At 44.0% G+C, this 19,676-nt stretch overlaps 2 protein-coding genes across 11 annotated transcripts in view; one reads left to right on the top strand and one right to left on the bottom strand.

Annotated features, from left to right (window-relative positions):
• The window catches only part of BRPF3 (bromodomain and PHD finger containing 3), a 35,355-nt gene extending 27,405 nt beyond the window's left edge, over positions 1-7,950 (top strand). For all 9 annotated transcript variants that reach the window (XM_083509378.1, XM_083509377.1, XM_083509373.1 and 6 more), the window contains 4 exons: positions 665-762; positions 2,707-2,804; positions 4,908-5,062; positions 5,469-7,950. In XM_083509378.1, the coding sequence (XP_083365504.1) occupies positions 665-762; positions 2,707-2,804; positions 4,908-5,062; positions 5,469-5,652 (535 nt within the window). In that variant the 3' untranslated portion in view covers positions 5,653-7,950. The remainder of the gene's footprint in view (positions 1-664; positions 763-2,706; positions 2,805-4,907; positions 5,063-5,468) is intronic.
• A 2,269-nt stretch (positions 7,951-10,219) lies between these two features.
• On the bottom strand, positions 10,220-17,648 carry LOC310709576 (armadillo repeat-containing protein 12-like). 2 transcript variants are annotated; one of them, XM_083509421.1, is made up of 6 exons: positions 17,438-17,647; positions 16,110-16,258; positions 14,399-14,533; positions 13,788-13,961; positions 13,461-13,532; positions 10,220-10,624 (listed from the first exon to the last, which is right to left on the bottom strand). In XM_083509421.1, exons 1-6 carry the CDS (start codon positions 17,574-17,576, stop codon positions 10,265-10,267), a joined length of 1,029 nt encoding a protein of 342 aa, XP_083365547.1. In that variant the 5' UTR covers positions 17,577-17,647; the 3' UTR covers positions 10,220-10,264. The 2 variants fall into 2 exon arrangements, with proteins under 2 accessions (XP_083365547.1, XP_083365548.1); XM_083509422.1 differs by lacking the exon at positions 14,399-14,533 and having other exon boundaries at positions 17,438-17,648.
• Between the last annotated feature and the right edge of the window lie 2,028 nt (positions 17,649-19,676).

The raw sequence follows: 19,676 nt of genomic DNA, 5'->3' as shown, positions 1-19,676 counted from the left end.
TAAACGGCATTTCTGTGCACTGCTTTGGTTCGCCAGAAGTGGCTTAGTCATGCTGGCCACATGACTGGAAGCTGTACGCCGGCTCCCTTGGCCAATAAAGTGAGATGAGCGCCGCAACCCCAGAATCGGTCACGACTGGACCTAATGGTCAGGGGTCCCCTTATCTTTACCTTTAATACTTAGCACAGTCTTGCCATTAGCTTGCCTATCCCAAGTGAGCATCACTGCCAATACCATTCTCCCTCTGGCTTTACATCCAAACTTTTGTCTGCAGAACAGTCGATTGAGAACCAGCTTTCTTGCAATGTTGGTTTGCTTCTGCCCTATCACATCCTGCTTCCAATGTCCGCAGCAATGCACAGCCGGCCTGAATTAGCTTGTTTCCCACCTTCCGTGACCTTTGCATCAGATCCAACTCTCCTAGGAGCAGCTGATCAGATCTATGATTCATATGAATTTCTGCCTTTCACAGTAAGGTTTTATTTGCTGCTCTGGCTGCCCACTTCTGCTTATTTACCAAAAGAAAGGCTGCAGAAGACCCTTATCAGGTCCAGATGTTATTGCCCACAACGACATTCTATCCACTCCTCTTCCTTCACTCCATGAAGCTCAAGCTGTATTTTGGAGCTAAGCATTGTTTTATCACTTGGCTCTCTTTTCACAGTGGTCTGACTCCGCACAAACGTAGCCGAGGAAAGCCTGCTCTTGCACGGGTCCCTTTTTTGGATGGTGTAAATGGAGACTTAGAATACAGTAGCTCAGGTAAGAAAAACAGTGTTGGTGTTTCTTAAGCACAACGTGTAGCTATAATTTGTACAACTAGGTTATGGGTGTTATTTTTTCCTGTGGATTGTGCCAAAGGAGACTAAGGTTGCAATCCTTCCAACGCAGGCAAAATAAGCATTGTTTAACTCTGAAACTTATTTCCAAGTAAGCGTGCATAGGATAAGTTTCTAAGCATGCTCTTTACATTTGTTGCCAGTCTTATAGCTTGCCATTTCTATAACTTAAGAAATGGCAGGATCAGTTCCGCTGTAAAGATGTAGAGAAAACCTTGAAAATGTGTTGTCAATATATGGAGAAGGCTCAGACCACAGAGTGGGGCTAATCAGGGGTTAAATCGAAGGAGCAATATGCATTTGCCATGATTACTGTTATGGTTCCCTGCTTCCTAGTCCTTCCCCAGCTGACAGTCAAGTCTCCAAGCCTACTTCCTAAATGATCTGTGCCAATCAAGTTTTAGCATTTTAAATTCTTCAAAATGAAGTGTGTGTAATAAGGGGAAGTTCATAATTTGGGGAATAGAATAAATTTGGCAATGTTGCCTAAAATATATTTTCAGATCTAATTTCCATAATTTATTCTGGGCACAGAAATATTTTTGCATGTTTCAGAATTCAGTCTTTGTGGAAGTAGCTTAGTATGGCAACAGTCAATGGTAGATTTTACCTGTATTTTTCTCTGTCGTTGGGTCTTGAACCTTGTTCCAGAAAGGCTATGTATGCTCTCATCAGTCCCCTAAACAATGTATACATTGCCTAATTACAATTGCCTCCAAGTGGTATAGAAGAATACTATGTTGCTGCATGCGGTGTTCATAAAACAGGGATTGTGAGGAGCATAAGGGAATTTCAGCCTTTGCCTGGCCCTGGGGGGATGACTGGGCACTGACCTCAGTGGAATTGTTGTTGGCTTTGCCATTGATGTCATGGGAGTGTTAGGGTGGCAGCTTGCATATGATGTGTATTGTGATGCAGGGGCTGTGTTCCCATTGTTATAAGTTTATTGGTTCCTCCATTATGTGTGTGGCATGGCATGCACAGTCCCCATTAGGTGAGTATTCCCCTTGCTTCTAGAATATTGTGGGCATGTCTGTTTTTACGCTATTTGGGGATTTTCTTGTGTGTTTTTCTCCTTGTGAGCTGAGCACACATTGGATGTGGCAGCTATTCTCCTGACATAATGGTAGCTTGCCTTTGGTACTGGGTCAGTGTGAGTATAAGATTGCACTGCCTGGTGTGCAATGTATTGCCTTTATACCAGATCCATTCTTACAAAACATTTTATCTACTTAAAAAAGGAGGATGGTAGGATAAGTCTTTGCCAACCTGGCGTCTTCCAGGTTTTCTGGACTGCAGCTCCCATCAGCTATGCTAGCAGAGGTTGATGGGAGTTGCCGTCCAAAGCTTCCTGAGGGCACCAGGTTGGCAAAGGTTGCCTTAGATATTGTTTTCTTATGCGAAATAGAGAGCCAGTGTGGTGTAGTGGTTAAGAGCGGTAGTCACGTAATCTGGGTAACCGGGTTCGCGTCTCCGCTCCTCCACCTGCAGCTGCTGGGTGACCTTGGGCTAGTCACACTTCTATGAAGTCTCTCAGCCTCACTCACCTCACAGAGTGTTTGTTGTGGGGAGGAAGGGAAAGGAGAATGTTAGCCGCTTTGAGACTCCTGAAGGGGAGTGAAAGGCGGGATATCAAATCCAAAACTCTTCTTCTTCTTCTCTTGTTTTTTATTAACATGTTTGGCCTGATTTCATTTTTCAACCTGCAAGTTTTATCAGAAGTGATATTTAAGATGCAGGATATGTTTCCTCAACTTCGTATTCATAAGAGCAGCCTTCATCTATAGCTCTGCAAATGCTTTCAGTGAAAAATGTTATTGTCATGATAGACTATGATTCTAAGGCAGTTCATATTGCGATTCCTTAGGTACAAACCTACTGATGCCCTTTGAGGAGCACACGGAACTAGAACCTCTGGAACTTGTATGGGCAAAATGTCGTGGCTACCCTTCTTACCCGGCGTTGGTATGTATACCTGGTTCAGTGCTACCTTCTTTCCATGGAGGACATCTTGGTGGCGTATAATACAGTGCTAAGTTTGAAATGTAGTTTCAGCTGAGGAGGGAGGAGAAGATGTCCTCTGGAATAACCCTACACAACACTGAAGCTTTCGTGAAAACGTGGGGGCCTCTGAGCTTATTGTTTCATGGCTAGCCATATTGTTACTTTGTTCCTTCTAATCATCTTTAATGTTCTTTATGCATGCTCCATATTCTTTTTGTTAGCTGCCTTCCAGTGCTTTGGTGGAAAATAAATATACAAATAAATGACTCAGAATAGGTAGTAATCAACAATCCTCTATCACCATATGTTTAGCCATATGCCTAGTAACATCCACATTTCGAAACTTGGAAGGATAAACAGTGATAAAAATATAATAAACAATTTTAACTAGAAAGATGCCATCTCGGTGCTGGGAAACCTGGGATGATTTCCTCTTAACCAAAAAGAAACAGTCACCATAAATAGCATTATTGTTAAATATTTAAAAACACCTGTGCAATATAAATACTTCATATGCCTACACAGTAGAAAGCCTCACTGATTTCAGTGGGACTGATTCCCAGGTACAGGTGTGTAGCAGAGGTGGGGAACTGGATCTTCCTAGCAGGCCAGATCATTATCTCCCTCACCCCCAGTGGGCCAAATTTGACAGGTGGGTGGGGAGCCCATCTGCCAATCACCTGATGTCACTGTAATGTAAGGTGACTCTCTTTTGCCTTCACGGTTTTGAATCATACTGTGTAGGCAAATGCACAACTCACAAAGCACCTTTCAGAGTGCTCCTCAGGAATGAATAAAAGCCCACTGCAAAGTGCTCACAATATTGTCGTGTCTTGGATTTGTGTGTGTGTGTGTGTGTGTGTGCGCGCGCACACACAACTTTGCAGATGCTTTGAGTCAGCTGATCGGGGGTGTTTACAAACCCCTTTCAGTTGAGCCGGGTCTTTATCTGCTGCACACCTGAAGTCAGGGGCAGGGCAGGGTGAGTGTAGCTTGGTTGAAATGACCTGTGGGCCAAATGGGGAGGCTTTGCAGACTTAATTGGGGCCGCAGGCCTGAGAGTCCCCACCACTGTTAAAAGCTAATAACAAAATCCACTTAGAATAAAACATTCAAAAATTAGGTTTCAAGTTAGTTGAATGAGATGTAAGGCACACAACCCACATAAGTGCGATAGGCATCATGTGTATGAATATATAACAAGTAACTTGCTTGTGCTTTACAATAGTCATAATTTAAAATATCAAAACAAAAAGTTAAGGAGCACATATAGTATACAGCACAGTCATTCTGTAAACATGCATTTATGCAACAGAAAACTCAAGTGAAAACTCCAACAATGAATCCCCCACCTATGCCCAAATGTCAACAATGCTGAGTCTAATTATCAGCCAATAAAAGCAAATTAACTGATAGCCAGCTTGAATCAATAGACTTGTACCATAATGAAACTGGTGTGAGTGAGAGTAAACTGGGACAGCTGGATATTGGGTCAGCAGGGATGATGTACCGTCTCTTGAATAAAGTTATTTAGAAATCTAATTTGCCAAAAATTACACAAGTTTCTGCTTACTTGTTCACCTATCAAATTCTTCGGTACGGAATAAGAGAGAAACGCTTACTAAGTTTTCTCTAGACTGGAAAGCGTAGATGAATGGTTGTTATTCATCTTGCATTAAAGTACTTAATTCTGACCAATTGAAATACAGAGTGAAAATAAGCTGTGTTTTCTGAACCTTTTAGCTAAAACAGCTTCCAGCCTTATCACCTCTAGGCTCTGCCCTGCTTCACATAATTCTTTGCCCTTGCTAACTTCTTCTTCACAATTTTCTTGGATCCATGCTGCTTCCACCTGAATGCTCAGATGGTTGTGAAGCTTGTTCCTTTAATTGCAATCAAGAATTCACGTTCAACTACCATAGATGAGCTTTATTCACTACCCACTCATCCTTTCCCTGGTTTCCTTGGGTGATACAGAACAGGGCTTTTATCTTCAGGCAGAATTTCTAAGATCGGTGATGAGTTTCCATAATATAACCTGTGTATTTTGCTTTGTGTTTTTAGATAATTGACCCTGACATGCCTCGCGAGGGCCTCCTTCACAATGGAGTCCCAATTCCTGTCCCTCCTCTGGAGGTATTGAAGTTAGGGGAGCAGAGGCAAGCAGAAGTTGGAGAAAAGCTTTTCCTTGTCCTTTTCTTTGACAACAAGAGGACATGGTGAGTAAATGTAAACAGGTTAAGAAAAGAACATTTTTTTGACTGCAGAGTATCAAGAAGTTATACTGATGAATTTGCAGCTTAAAATTTAAGCACCCAGAAGGTAGAAGGGAAGACCTGCCATTTCTTCCTTCCTCTTTTGGCACCAAGCAGAGTCGTTACACAACTTCCTTCTTTTGGAGGGTGTACATGTCACAATGTTATTCATCAGACTTAGTTGACATTCCTTGAGGGTTTTGTTTCCAGTTAAAATGAATAGCAAAAAAACATGTCTGTAAATTTGGAAATAAATCTTTGCAGTCTGGGAGAAAACTAAGGCTCAGGATCATTGGAAATAGATTTCCTTGTGTTTTCTTATGCATTCTCATCCATAATTTTTGCCTCTTTATGTGCTCTTGAACTGCAGGCAGTGGCTTCCACAGGAAAAAGTTATTCCTCTTGGAGTAGATGACACAGTGGATAAACTTAAAATGATGGAGGGACGAAAAACCAGCATCCGCAAGTCTGTCCAGGTGGCATATGACCGGGCCATGATCCATATGAGTCGAGTTCGGGGAGACCACCCTTTTGTCACACCAAATTATCTGTAGGGACTGAAAGAGCCTGCTCTGCCCGTCCTGCTCTTTCTGGAAATAATGCCTGCATCTATAGGCACAGTGGGTCTCGGGTCACTTATCAGTAGGGGATTCTCCCCTGCTTGGAGGACGGTGTGAATGCTGTGTCTGTTTGCGTTCATAACAGAGATGCACTATTCCTAGTAGTAGGGAAAGCAGCTGTAAAGTATGTGATATGTGCCATAAAGCCTGTCTGGATTCTTTCTGAATCTGTCTCAATGAAGAGCCAGCAGGAAATGAAGTGATGTAATAGTCTGACTAGGAAGAGGATGTCAGGAGCAGCTGCACTGTCCTGCCGTGGCCTTGGTTATAGGGCAAGGGAGAAGCTGAACTCATTTGGCGGTTGGACTGCAAGTCTCACGAGTCTCTTGTGTTTCATTCTTCAGCTAGTCCCGAGTTCAGCTAACGAAGAATTATCTGGAGCCTGCCACTGCTATAAATAATCCTTTATCCTTTAGATGACTCTTGTGTGCCAAATTTAATATTCAACATACTTTTTCATGTTATTTTAAAAAGCACTGGTTTGCCCCACTGCATTTATACATTTAAAGGCTAGTCTAGAAGCCTCATGCCTAGGTTTATATAGGTTTTTATGTTAGATCTTACTGACAGGAAGGATAGAGATAATATTTTGGTGGGTTTTCTCTCCTCCCTCATGCACATTTAAATGCACAGAGCTTTAAATATGAAGATGAAATCACTTGTGAAATATTTTTTTGTGATTACGTTTATGAAGTAGTTCTTACATTTCAACTTCAGGTTAATAACATGTTTGAAACGGGGCAAAACAGTGTTTTAAATCTTCTTTTGGGAAGCACCTAGTCCGCTGGAGCAATGCTGTTCAGTACTAAGATTTACTAGGACACGACAAAAAACCTTGTTGGTTTTAAAAACTTCTAGCACATAGCTTCATTTTAGGGGCGCCGCGTACAGAAGTTCTGTCCGAGTAAGAGCTGCCTCATTCACTTCTGTACATCATCACCCTGACCCATAAAGCCGCATGATTGCTGGATGTCTATAGAGGAGGTTGGCTGTATGCAAAAACAGGTTTCCATGTGGCCATTGTGCACCTTGTAGATGCAGAGATTTCTCCCCCTTTAAATGGTGCAGTACCTGCTTGCATAGAGTGCCATGTGTGTATTGCCGTGTGGAGCTTTGGGTCAGGGCATTAGTGTCAAACTGCAGTTCCCCTTTGCCCTCAAAATTCCCCCCATCTTATTTTGGGTTGAATTTGGAATGGTGTCTGTTTTCTTGCTCACCAGAACACCTTGCAGTTTCACCCTTAGCTTCCCCCATAAATATTTCTTTCGCTATGAACCTTCATTACTGGAATCCGTTAAAGTCAAGTGTGCAACTCCTCCGAGAATCCTAGCTTTTAACTTGCATGCGCTGGAAAAACAGGGAAAGCTGAAGTTTGCAAGTTGACAAAGCATTTCACATTTGAATTCTGATTTGTCTAGATTTCTCTATGTCTTTTTAAGCATTACAAACCAAAGGTGCAAAGCAAGATTGTAATTTTAAAATATAATTGTTTCTTTTCTTTTTAACTCAGTATTTTTTATTATTTTAATTTTTCTTCATACTAAAGAGATTGTGGAACAAAATGTTAATAATAAGGGGGAAATCACTGCCATTTCTATGTGGTCTACTTTTTTATGAAGTACCACATCTTATATATTGGGGACATAAAACCACACTTTATGGAAAATATCTGTAACATATAAAGAATAAGAATAGGATTTTTTAAAAATAAGTTGATAATGCCTAAAGAGTGTGGCTGTGGAAGGAACTTCTGTACATAGTTGTAAAATACCATTCTAAATTATTCAGGCCGATTGTTACCATTCTTGAAGTCCTCGGTTGTGTTGCTGGGTCTTTTGTATGCACACAGTGTAATTAATTTAAAGCAACATACACTTTTCCCAGGTTGTAGCTCAGCTGTGGACTTGTGACTTATGTATAACTGTTTTAAGATCTTGCATTTTACTTTTTTCATTTTTTAAAAATTACATTTTAAGGATTTGAATTGGCTAATATCCTGCTGTTGCTATGGGACCTAAACGTGACTTGTCAGTCTGCTGTAAAGCACAGATGGCTCTATTTATTATAGAAAGTGAGTTTATTTGCTTTCTAGAACTGTTTATATCAGATGGTATAAAAGAGGTAATAAAATTCTATGCTTGTAAAGAAAAAAAATATGCTAATTTTACCTACTATAATCTGACTGTCTGAAGCTATATTTTCTCTCTGAGAAATAAATGTTCTAATGTAAAATAACTAATTGAATTCTCTTGGGAAATCCTTGACCTGACATCTGGACTTCGAAATGTAATGTGAATTTTCCTAAGTCCCAAGCATTCAGCAGTTTTCATATACAGTACCTCCTTTCCTGGAAACCTGTGTGCTCCCAAAGCTTTTCCTCAATTATATTTAAGTGTCAGATTTCGTAGAATGTTGAAAAGTTGACAGGTATTCATTTCTTTAAGGAAAATGTGGACCATTTTCAAGAAAAAACTTCCCAAAATGACGTGTCAAAAACACATCTGTAAAACAGCACAAAAATCTCAAAACAGGATTTGAAATCTTTACCAAAAGCCACGAGGACCAGCACTAATCCAGCATAAATATCAAAACTGGGCAAAAAATTGGTAGTAGTATCGGGAAATGGGAAGGTTTAAAATGCGAGGACACTAAACACATAAACCTGGAAAATACCTAAAAGGTGATGTTTTTATCTGTCACATGTGTAGTTTGTCCCCACTCCAGCCCTGCCAGTCCCAAACTTTCATGATTTTAGGCTTGCAAGGAAGAGCTCTCAGGCTACTGTGGTAAATTGAACTTATCGGTAAGCAGCTTGTGCAATGTTATCCACAACAAATCTTTTTCCAGCCATGGAAGCATATTTCAAATGCTTGTGGAGTATATGCTGCAGCAATCTCATGGTGATTTTCTGCCCGTTGCAAATGCTGTGTGAATCCACATAACACATAATCAGTGTGTCAAACTGGATTGTATGAATTGGTTTACGGAACTGGGAACAGGCCACTTTATGGCATAGAATTAAATTAGTTCAGCAGTGGCTTTTGTCATTGGGTCTGCTCATATGAGAAGGACTTTGGAGAGATGTGTTTCTCCTCTGGTTCTTGGAGGGCATTCTGGATTATCCATGGCAGAAATTCCTCTTGCCGAGAGGGAAGTGACTCATGTTTCTTGACGTAGCTCCTTTAAGGAGGGACACCTCTCCTTTCCCCAGCTACCCTACCTAGTGGCAGATTAATTATTGGGGCTTGTATCCCTTTGTGACCAGTTGGTTTTAACAAGGCAGCACAACCCCAAAGAAACATGTGGACCAATGAAAGCCATTCATTAAGGCTTTATTGAATCCTGGATGCATAATCAGAGAGATCAAGTGATAATAGCAATATTTCTCTTTGGTTTGGTCCCAACAGAATGAAGAGTTTGATCACATAGCTAGCTCATATTCTGGTAGCTCCCATGAAGGAGCATCTTCCTCACTCCATGCTCAGTACTTGGCTGGCACAGACCATAGTCTGCTGTAAGGACTGGGTGCCATTCCACCCATCCATGTACAAAACAAGAGTTTAGATGGAAGAATCTGAAGTTTGTATTGATTGATTCTGTGTTTGTAGAGCAGTGGGTAATAATCAAGTTTCACGAACATCCAAAATATTGTGACAGAAGTGAAGAAAGGAGCCTGATTGCTTCATAGGGCACATTTGGTAATTGGGTGTTAAGTATTTTATTTGTGATTTGATGTCTTGAAGTCATGCAGGAAGCAAGAGAGAAAGTCAACAAGTTTGCACCTTGTTAATTTGATTTATCCATTGTCCCTTCCCCCACTTACCACCTTCTCAGTCCACTTGGTGCATCTGTTGCCTATGAAAAATCAGACTATAATAAGCCATTTAAGGGTACAAGCCTGTATTTAGGCCTATACAGGCTGGGAAGCCAAAAGGTATAAGGTGGGAGTGGAAAAATGCTGGATACAACTCAACCAGTGAACATACGCCAGCACAACTTTGTGGATATGCCAGTGGAACTCCATGCAACACTGCACTGCCAGGACAACACTGCTGGTGGAATGACCAAAAAGGAGTAAAGACGTGGGAGTGATGAATGAGTAGACAGATGACAGCTCCTGTACTATCAACCCTACTAACATCAGCACAATACCATTTCCAGAACTCAATAAGGACTGGCTCCTTGTATGGCTGGCTGAGATGATGTCAGCCCATGATTGGTCGGCACCAGTAGTGTTGCCATGGGCACTGGGTGTGTGGCTGTTGCTCCATTCCATGTTACTTGCTCCTCAAATTTGTGCTGGGCTTTGCTAGATACTGTCGATAAGTTACCCCAAGCTTGCGGTGGTGCAACAAGACTAAGATTGCACTCTGCTTGTTTCTTAGGAGCACAACAGTAGTCTGCCGCAGACTTCACCTCCCAGCTGCTTCTCTGAGAACAGCTTAGGCAGGTCACACCTCACCACATCACTTCTCCCCCAAACCATTACTTCGCTCCGTGGTTTCTGTTTAAAATAATTTAATTATCTCTTAAATCCTACAAGGAATTAACAGCCCGATTTAATGAGTGAGCTGCCAATTTTGGAGTCAGAAAAAAAGGTAGAATCATAGTTGTGGAGGAAAGCCATCTCCCCTTCCTCGTTGAGCTGGAGCTTCAGGATGACCCTGCAGGCCTGGATCTGCACCTCTTCCTCGGGGTGAATGATGAGCGAGAGGAGGCGGTCAGCTAGGCGGGAATCGTCCCCAAAAAGGACCTCATGAAGGGACGACTCATTGTACTGCCAGCTCACTGACTGGTACTGGGGAGTCAGGCGACCCTCACAAAGCCGTTCCACAAATACCAGCAGCTCAAAGAGAAGGTTTCCAGGTCGTGAAGGTTGGAAGAGGTGGAGGAAATCTGGATGGACCTTTAAAAAGAAGAGCATAAGGTCAGCCAAGAGCATAAGGTCAAACAGATTCCTCACTGGCCTTGCAGACAACTTCATTGTCCAGAAAGTGGGAGAAGCAACAAGAGGAACAGCCATTTTAGATCTGGTCCTAACCAATGTTGATGACCTGGTTAGTGGGGTAGAAGTGGAAGGATCATTAGGCGCGAGTGATCATGCTCTTCTGAAGTTTACTATACAGCGGAAAGGAGCAGCCAAGCATACCAGGACTCAATTTCTTGACTTTAAGAAAGCCGACTTCATAAAACTTAGGGAAGTGCTGGGTGAGATCCCATGGACAGTAATACTAAAAGGAAAGGGAGTTCATGATGGCTGGGAGTTTGTTAAGAGGGAGATAGTAAAAGCACAACTTCAGGCAATACCAATGAGACGGAAACATGGAAGGTGCCTAAAGAAGCCAGGGTGGCTATCTAAAGAACTTTTAATTGAGTTAAGATTAAAAAAGGATGTGTACAAAAAATGGAAAAGGGGGGAAACCACCAAAGAGGAATTCAAACAAATAGCCAGCACATGTAGACACAAAGTCAGAAAAGCTAAAGCACAGAATGAACTCAGGCTTGCTAGAGAGGTTAAAAGCAGCAAAAAAGGCTTTTATGGGTATGTCTGTAGCAAAAGGAAGAACAAAGAAACAGTGGGGTCACTCAGAGGAGAAGATGGTGAAATGCAAACAGGGGACACAGAAAGGGCTGAACTCCTCAATGCCTTCTTTGCCTCAGTCTTCTCCAATAAAGAAAACAATGCCCGACCTGAAGAATTTGGAGCAAATGATTCAGCAGAGGAAACACAGCCCAGAATAACCAAGGAGATAGTACAAGAATACTTGGCTAGTTTAGATGTATTCAAGTCTCCAGGGCCAGATGAACTGCATCCAAGATTATTAAAAGAACTGGCAGATGTGATCTCAGAACCACTGGCAGTCATCTTTGAGAATTCCTGGAGAACAGGCGAAGTCCCGGCAGACTGGAGGAGGGCAAATGTTGTCCCTATTTTCAAAAAGGGGAAAAGAGAGAACCCAAATAATTGTCGCCCAGTCAGTCTGACATCAATACCAGGGAAGATTCTGGAGCAGATCATTAAGCAAACAGTCTGTGAGCACCTAGAAAGGAATGCTGTGATCACCAATAGTCAGCATGGATTTCTGAAAAATAAGTCATGTCAGACTAACCTGATCTCGTTTTTTGACAGAATTACAAGCCTGGTAGATGAAGGGAACGCAGTGGATGTAGCCTACCTTGATTTCAGCAAGGCATTCGACAAGGTGCCCCATGATATTCTTGTAAAGAAGCTGGTAAAATGTGGTCTTGACTATGCTACCACTCAGTGGATTTGTAACTGGCTGACTGACCGAACCCAAAGGGTTCTCATCAATGGTTCCTCTTCTTCCTGGAGAAGAGTGACTAGTGGGGTGCCACAGGGATCTTTCTTGGGCCCGGTCTTATTCAACATCTTTATCAACGACTTGGATGATGGACTCAAGGGCATCCTGATCAAATTTGCAGATGACACCAAACTGGGAGGGGTGGCTAACACCCCAGAGGACAGGATCACACTTCAAAACGACCTTGACAGATTAGAGAACTGGGCCAAAACAAACAAGATGAACTTTAACTGGGAGAAATGTAAAGTATTGCCCTTGGGCAAAAAAAGAGGCACAAATACAAGATGGGTGACACCTGGCTTGAGAGCAGTACATGTGAAAAGGATCTAGGAGTCTTGGTTGACCACAAACTTGACATGAGCCAACAGTGTGATGCGGCAGCTAAAAAAGCCAACGCAATTCTGGGCTGCATCAATAGGAGTATAGCATCTAGATCAAGGGAAGTAATAGTGCCACTGGTCAGCCCTCACCTGGAGTACTGTGTCCACCACAGTGGGCACCACAGTTCAAGAAGGACACTGACAAACTGGAACGTGTCCAGAGGAGGGCAACCAAAATGGTAAAAGGCCTGGAAACGATGCCTTATGAGGAACGGCTAAGGGAGCTGGGCATGTTTAGCCTGGAGAAGAGGAGGTTAAGGGGTGATATGATAGCCATGTTCAAATATATAAAAGGATGTCATATAGAGGAGGGAGAAAGGTTGTTTTCTGCTGCTCCAGAGAAGCGGACACGGAGCAATGGATCCAAACTACAAGAAAGAAGATTCCACCTAAACATTAGGAAGAACTTCCTGACAGTAAGAGCTGTTCGACAGTCGAATTTGCTGCCAAGGAGTGTGGTGGAGTCTCCTACTTTGGAGGTCTTTAAGCAGAGGCTTGACAACCATATGACAGGAGTGCTCTGATGGTGTTTCCTGCTTGGCAGGGGGTTGGACTTGATGGCCCTTGTGGTCTCTTCCAACTCTATGATTCTATGATTCAGACCAGGTTGATTTTGTCTTAAAGGACAAGGCTTGGGCCTGCAGGTCCTACCCATCTGGATGACTAACTCCAGATTCTTTAGGCAGAAACTAGATGCCACCCTCCAGATCTTTCTATCTGGCCCTTTGAACTCCCCCTGGGCCACACCCTCCCCAGCCACATTCTGCCCATTTTTGCCTCCGACCCCACTCACTGCTGGTATGTGGTTCTCAGAAGGTTGCCCAGAAAGGAAGGCAGCCCTCAGGCTAAAAATGACTGTATCCCTGTTCTACTAGGAAAACATCCCAGGCAACAGGAAGGCAATGCACTTTTCTCTGCTCCGTTAATGCCGCTGCTTTAAGCTGCAGCAGACATGGAAGTCTAGGATTGCCGCCTTCTGGCACCTTTTGCTTCCTTCCTCTCCCAGGTTTCCCAACAAAGACAGGACTGAAATCCTTACCTGGCAGTTCATGATGTCAAATAACAGAGCTTCCTTTTGGGCTAGCGTGCCAAGGAATTTTAGAACCTGCACCTGAAAAAGACAGTTGCAAGTATATCAGCATTACAGGTGAAGTGTCTCACTCTTGTTTTATGGCTTCCACTTAATGCCCTCACAGGATTTAGGACAGGGATGAGGGACCTGTGGTCGTCCAGATGTTTTTTGAGCTACAACTTCCATCATCCCTTGATGATTGGCCATGTTGGCTGGGGCTGTTTGGAGTCCCACAACATCAGGAGTTCTCCATCCCTGATTTAGGAGTTGGGTACAAGGGATAAGACTTGGTACCTGACACATAGTGTTTCCCATCTGCAGAATTTCCATGAAGGCCGGCATAAGCTTCTTCACCAGTGGAAATGTGTGATCTGACAACGGCAGCCCATTCAGCAGCCTCAGTCCAGCAGCATGTAAGTCGTGGTCCCAGATGCTGGCGACCATTTCGAGAACCTTGGGGAAAAACTCCTGCAGAAAACATAGTGATTTATGGTTACTGTGGGTTACTTTCTGTGACTGAATTGTCCCCTCTAGTGATGCATAAATGCCTCTTCCTTGCAGTTGTACGCTGAAGCAAGAAGACCACCCATTTTCTTCTTCTTATGGAATAATGTGGTAGGAAACATACTTAACAGATCAGATGGCCACAGCTAACAACATTCAAATGTGCTGTTCATAGCTCAAGTACTGTCATGGATCTAACCCCATGAGCAGAGTTTTCATAGGACTTTCCATTACTTTAGATCCTTTCATAGCTTCTCAAAGAAGTCCGTTCACTTGTTCAAACCACCATAGAATGATGAGACACCGAATGATGTCAAATGGCAAGCATTCTTGTGGGAATCAGTCGAGATCAACTGCATGTAGCCTGATACAGAAAAGCACTGTGGGGTACAAGCAATCACCTGAATCCTAATTCTAAACTTCCAAATGCCAGTGAATGCCTTGAGGGCATGCAGAGTCTGAATCTTGATGCCAATGTCTGGATCATCTAGGAAGGAGGCCACCAGTTTGATATCCTCATACGTACAAGCAGAAGCCTGGAAAAATAGAGCACGCAAAGTCAGAGGGATGTTAGGTTAGGTTTATTACATTTATCTGTTGCTTCCCAGTAAATAAAGTTCTAAGCCAGGCTTCCTCAACCTCGGCCTTCCAGGTGTTTTGAGACTACAATTCCCATCACCCCTGACCACTGGTCCTGCTAACTAGGGATCATGGGAGTTGTAGGCCAAAACATGTAGAGGGCCGAGGCTGAGGAAGCCTGTTCTACGCAATTTACATCCCAGGTAAAAAAAATGCCCTAATAAAATCACATATGAATTGAAAACATATTTAACAATACAATAACACTCAGGAAAACAAAAGCACATTTGCTACTGAAAAATGAGAAGGTTAGTTCCAGGCAGGCCTTCTTGGAGAGGCTCTGTGGGGTGGGGTGGGGGGCTACTATGGAGAAGGCCCATCTCTCATTGCCACCCTCTTAACTGTCCTCAGAGGGGCACACAGAGAAGGGCCTCGTGATGGTCTCAGGATCCAGACAGGTTCATAAAGGTAAAGGGACCCCGACCATTAGGTCCAGTCGTGACCGACTCTGGGGTTGCGGTGCTCATCTCGCTTGGACAAAACCATTCATTCATTCATTCATTCTTTCATTCATAGCACTTATACTCCACCTTTGTAGCTCCAGGCCAAAACCACTCAAGGCAGCTAATGGGAGATAATTGAAAAGACCATTGCAAGAAACAGCAAAATGCAAGCAAACAAGTGGCAGATAAAATTAACAAAAGAAAAGAAAAATATGGGGGGAGGAAAGGAAAAGAACCAAAACAAAAAAGAAGCAAGCCAGCAAAATTAACCCACATTCACACCAAAGGCCCACCAAAATTCCAGGTAGCGGCCAAAGGAGCCGGGTGGATTTCATGAGGCAGGGAGTTTCATAGGGTTGGTGAAACAACTGAGACATCCCTTTTACATTCTAAGTCCCCCCAAAATGTGCATTCTTCTGAAGGATTTGCCTCTCACTTTGCAGCAACTAGCCAGAAGGCAAGACTGTTGGCCAAAATATGCCACCTTTGAATATGGCTTTGCCCCAATCAGTCGAAAAATGCGTGGGTGGGTGTAAAACCCCCCCATCACCATTTCTCCCCTTGTAATCCACTATCCTCTCTCTCACACACAGCTCTTTTTGCCTTAAAGCAGACTCCAGTAATGAGAGTCCTGCTGGGAGAGAAGTGGCTGGTGGGAGGGATTGCCAGTGGAGGGGGCAGTGGAGGATAGGAGGAGAGTTTAAATCAAAGACCCGTTTTTAGATGCACAGGCTGCCATCATCAGGTGTAGCTTTAGTCATGAACAGTGACGGACTTTGGGCTCTCAAATTTCAACAGCACCATGTGTGATGCTAAAGTTCGGTGCCCCCTCACCTCTCCACTCCGTTCTACAGCATTGCTGTGGTGCCCCCTGGCGCCCAGTGCACCCCAACCGGTTGTGCTACCTCAAAACTGCCTCTGTCCTGAACTTGGTTACATGGGTGAAACCTGGCTGGCCAACCCTCACTTGATTTCCTTGGACTTGCTCTTCCACCACTGTACTTTACATCATGCAGTTCTGGAGTCTCACCTCATTGTCCAGTAGATAAACACACCGGGTGATGCCATGGAGTAGCATATTCTTGGAGTAGTCATCTAGCTTTGGATTGAGGGTGTTCAGGAGTCCCCTGAGTTCTCCAGAGTCCAGCACAGTTTGACTCTGGTGCTCTATAGCGAGTTCTAAACACAGGAAAGGGGGCAAGGAGGCAAAAAAGCAGCGATAGGTGAGCTGAATGGAGCATGTCGTACTAAATGGAATAACGTGTTTCGACATGGGAAGCATCAGAGCTCAGTGGGAGAGCATCTGCTTTTCTGGTGGGCAGGTTCCAGGTTCAACCCTTGATATGTCCAGGTAGGGGTGGGGAAAACCCATGTTTGAAATGCTGGATGGCCGCTGCCCAACATTATGGACAACACTGAGCTAAATAGACCAAATACTCTCAGTATATGGCAGCTTCTGACAGTGTGTTGTCTTCTTCACAGGTCATATGTTTATGCTATCTCCTATTTCAGCAAAGTCCTCTCTCAGAGCTGTCCTTCTCAGGAGGAGGACGTTGCCATTGCAAGGAGCGCAGCCAGTCAGAGGGACCTGATATTTAATTCATGGCAGTTCACATTTCATTAAGCAGATTGCTTCAGCCCAGAGAGATGCACAAAGCTAAGATGTCTACAACCGGCACTTGCAAGGTGGGTATTAGAAGACAACACAGACCCAAAAGAAGCAACTCTACAAGTATTTCTAAATCAGAGATGCAAATTTAAGAGCAAATATATTCCTTTGCTGCACGCTTTCAGAGATCATGTATGAGATTTAAATTTTAAAAACTGTGCCCAATCTGGCTGGGAGAAAGGCCTTGGGTGTGGCCTTTCTGCCTGAACTCTATTGGCCATTGGTAGATATCTGAGAGCCTGTTTTATGGCTGATTAGCAGAACGTGGCACCATGCAATAGTGCATATGGCATTTGTTTCAGCAAATGTCTATACCATTCTCACATATTCAGCGGGAGCCTATCCAAAAGACCAATTCCCTCCATACTGTTTGCTTGGAGAGCCAGTGTGGTGTAGTGGTTAGAGCATTGGACTAGGACCCAGGAAACCAGAGTTTGAATCCCTACTCAGCCATGAAGCTCACTGGGTGAATTTGGGCCAGTCACTGCCTCTCATCCTAACCTACCTCATAGGGTTGTTGTAGGGATTAAAAATGGGGCGGGCGGGGGGTGGGGGAGAGAATCATGTACGCTACTTGGAACTCCAAGAAGAGCAGGGATATAAATGTGATCGATAGATAGGCAAATGGTTGTTGAGAGTTAAACCAAGGCTTGTGAAAACTGCCATGCTGGTAGCATTACATAACTCACTGGCTAAGGTAAGTGGCTCTGGGTTGTAGGGAGGGCTCTTGATCCCTGCCATGATGGTCTTGGCCATTAGGAAGATAGCTCCAGCTCCTGTTGCCGCAGATACCACGTTTTTTGTTGTCACCAGCTCAAAATACTTCATCTCCTTTCCTCGAACTCCCAGGGATGTAGATAGAGCCCTGGGCGCTGACCTCAAGCTGGCCCTCCAATGGAAATACTAGATTGCTCTTGGCATGGTTTGTGATGTCACCAGATTCTACCAGGACATCTGTGACACACCGTCCGAGAAGGTGCAGGAAGCAGGTCCCCCCAGGTTCTCCGATATCAGTGCAGGAGGACATGGAAGCCTGTGCTGAGCTATGCAAAGGGAGCTGCATAATAATAATAATAATAATAATAATAATAATAATAATAATAATTGTATCCCTATTATCTGGCTGGATTGCTCTAGCCACTCTGGGCTGCTTCCAGCATATACAAAAACATAACAGAACATTAAACATTAAAAATGTCCCTATACAGGGCTGCCTTCAGATGTCTTTTAAAGGTTGTATATTTACTTATCTCCTTGACATCTGATGAGAGGGCATTCACAGGGCAGGTGCCACTAGTGAGAAGGCCCTCTGCCTGATTCCCTGCAACCTCACTTCTCACAGTGAAGGAACCACCAGAAGGCTCTCAGAGCTGGACCTTAGCATCTAGGCTGAATGGCAGGGGTGGCTGGTGAATGTTTCCCCACTGAATTTTATAGACCAAGTTGTCATAGGGGCCACAGCAGGGGAGGAGGGAACCTGCCCCAGTTCCAGACAGCAGGGTCAGCAAGGACAGGGGACTTTGCTCCCTCCTCAACAGCGTCCCCAAGTCCACCCCTTTATTTTTCTCCCACAGAAGTGAATGGTAGTGGAGTGAGGGAAGTGCACCACTTGAAAACAACTATTCAGCCTAACTGATGCCCCCCCCCAAAAGAGATCCCATAGGAGGAGTACAATAAATCAGTCAATCTGAGACTTCTGTTCTTAGAGACACCTTGCAGCCCCTGCAGTTTATAGGCTCACCTTCCCATCCTATCGATGGCCAATCATAGATGCAAATGGCAATATGCCAACTTTTCTGTACATGTTGTGGTGATGCCACTGCTTTCCCACACCCCACCACCCCTCCATCAGTTGCTCACAATCGCTCACAGAGAGAAGCCCTTTGCACCTCTCCTCACCTCAGCAGAGAAAGGAGGGTGACCAACCACTCCTCACATCTAATGAAATGTGGGCATGGCTGAGGGGTTGGAGAGGCAGAGCCAGTGGAAAGAGGAACTGAGCAGGAACAGAAATATATGGGAGGACCCAATGATAAGCCCACATTTCCCCTATTTTTTATGGCCTCAAAGGCCAGAAACAAACCTTTATGTGCAATGTAATGATAGGTAAAGGTAAAGGGACCCCTGACCATTAGGTCCAGTCGTGGCCGACTCTGGGGTTGCGGCGCTCATCTCGCTTTACTGGCCGAGGGAGCCGGCGTACAGCTTCCGGGTCATGTGGCCAGCATGACTAAGCCACTTTTGGCAAACCAGAGCAGCGCACGGAAACGCCATTTACCTTCCTGCCGGAGTAGTACCTATTTATCTACTTGCAATTTGACGTGCTTTCAAACTGCTAGGTTGGCAGGAGCAGGGACCGAGCAACGGGAGCTCATCACGTCGCAGGGATTCAAACCGCTGACCTTCTGATTGGCAAGTCCTAGGCTCTGTGGTTTAACCCACAGCGCCACCCACGTCCCAATGTAACGATAGGGACATGTTTATTTATGTTAAGTGTTGTATCTTCAATTCTTCTAGTTTTGCCCTGCTCCTACTCCCAGGCTGTCTTCTTTTCTTATTTCTTGGGATGAAACTTCTCTTTTTCCTGTTCTGAGCCCACAGCCTGAGTGCGCTGGAGTCTTCTGACAGATCCTGCAGCTTATTGGCTCACAGGGCAGCACATCAAATCATGCTCACATCTCTGCCTAAAAGAGATCTCAGGGAAGTATGGTGGGGACCCAGTTTTTGTCTTTCTTCTGCTGGAGTAACTGAACTGAACTCAAAGGGTATAGATCTGACGTGGAACGAGAACGAATAAAAGGAGAATGTGAACATCTTGGGTTATGCTTATGTTGCTGGGTGAACAACAGGACTTCCTGCCAGAAGATGGCGGCAGCAACCAAATATTATGTGGCTTTATTCCTTAGCACTGGAATTCTACCAGCAGTG

The sequence above is a fragment of the Podarcis liolepis genome (genome assembly GCF_965112155.1).
Source record: "Podarcis liolepis genome assembly, chromosome: 6".
Lineage (NCBI taxonomy): Eukaryota > Metazoa > Chordata > Lepidosauria > Squamata > Lacertidae > Podarcis > Podarcis liolepis.
The sequence above is the reverse complement of the archived record's forward strand: the minus strand, read 5'-3'. Positions and strand labels throughout refer to the sequence as shown.

Coding starts and splice junctions, on each gene's coding strand:
- LOC310709576 (XM_083509421.1), bottom strand. CDS start 17,576: ATGAAGTATTTTGAGCTGGTGACAACAAAAAACGTGGTATCTGCGGCA. Junction 13,962..14,398: donor AGTTTAGAATTAGGATTCAG/GTGATTGCTTGT, acceptor TGTTTTCTGCAG/GAGTTTTTCCCCAAGGTTCT. Junction 13,533..13,787: donor TGGGAAACACTATGTGTCAG/GTACCAAGTCTT, acceptor TGTCTTTTTCAG/GTGCAGGTTCTAAAATTCCT.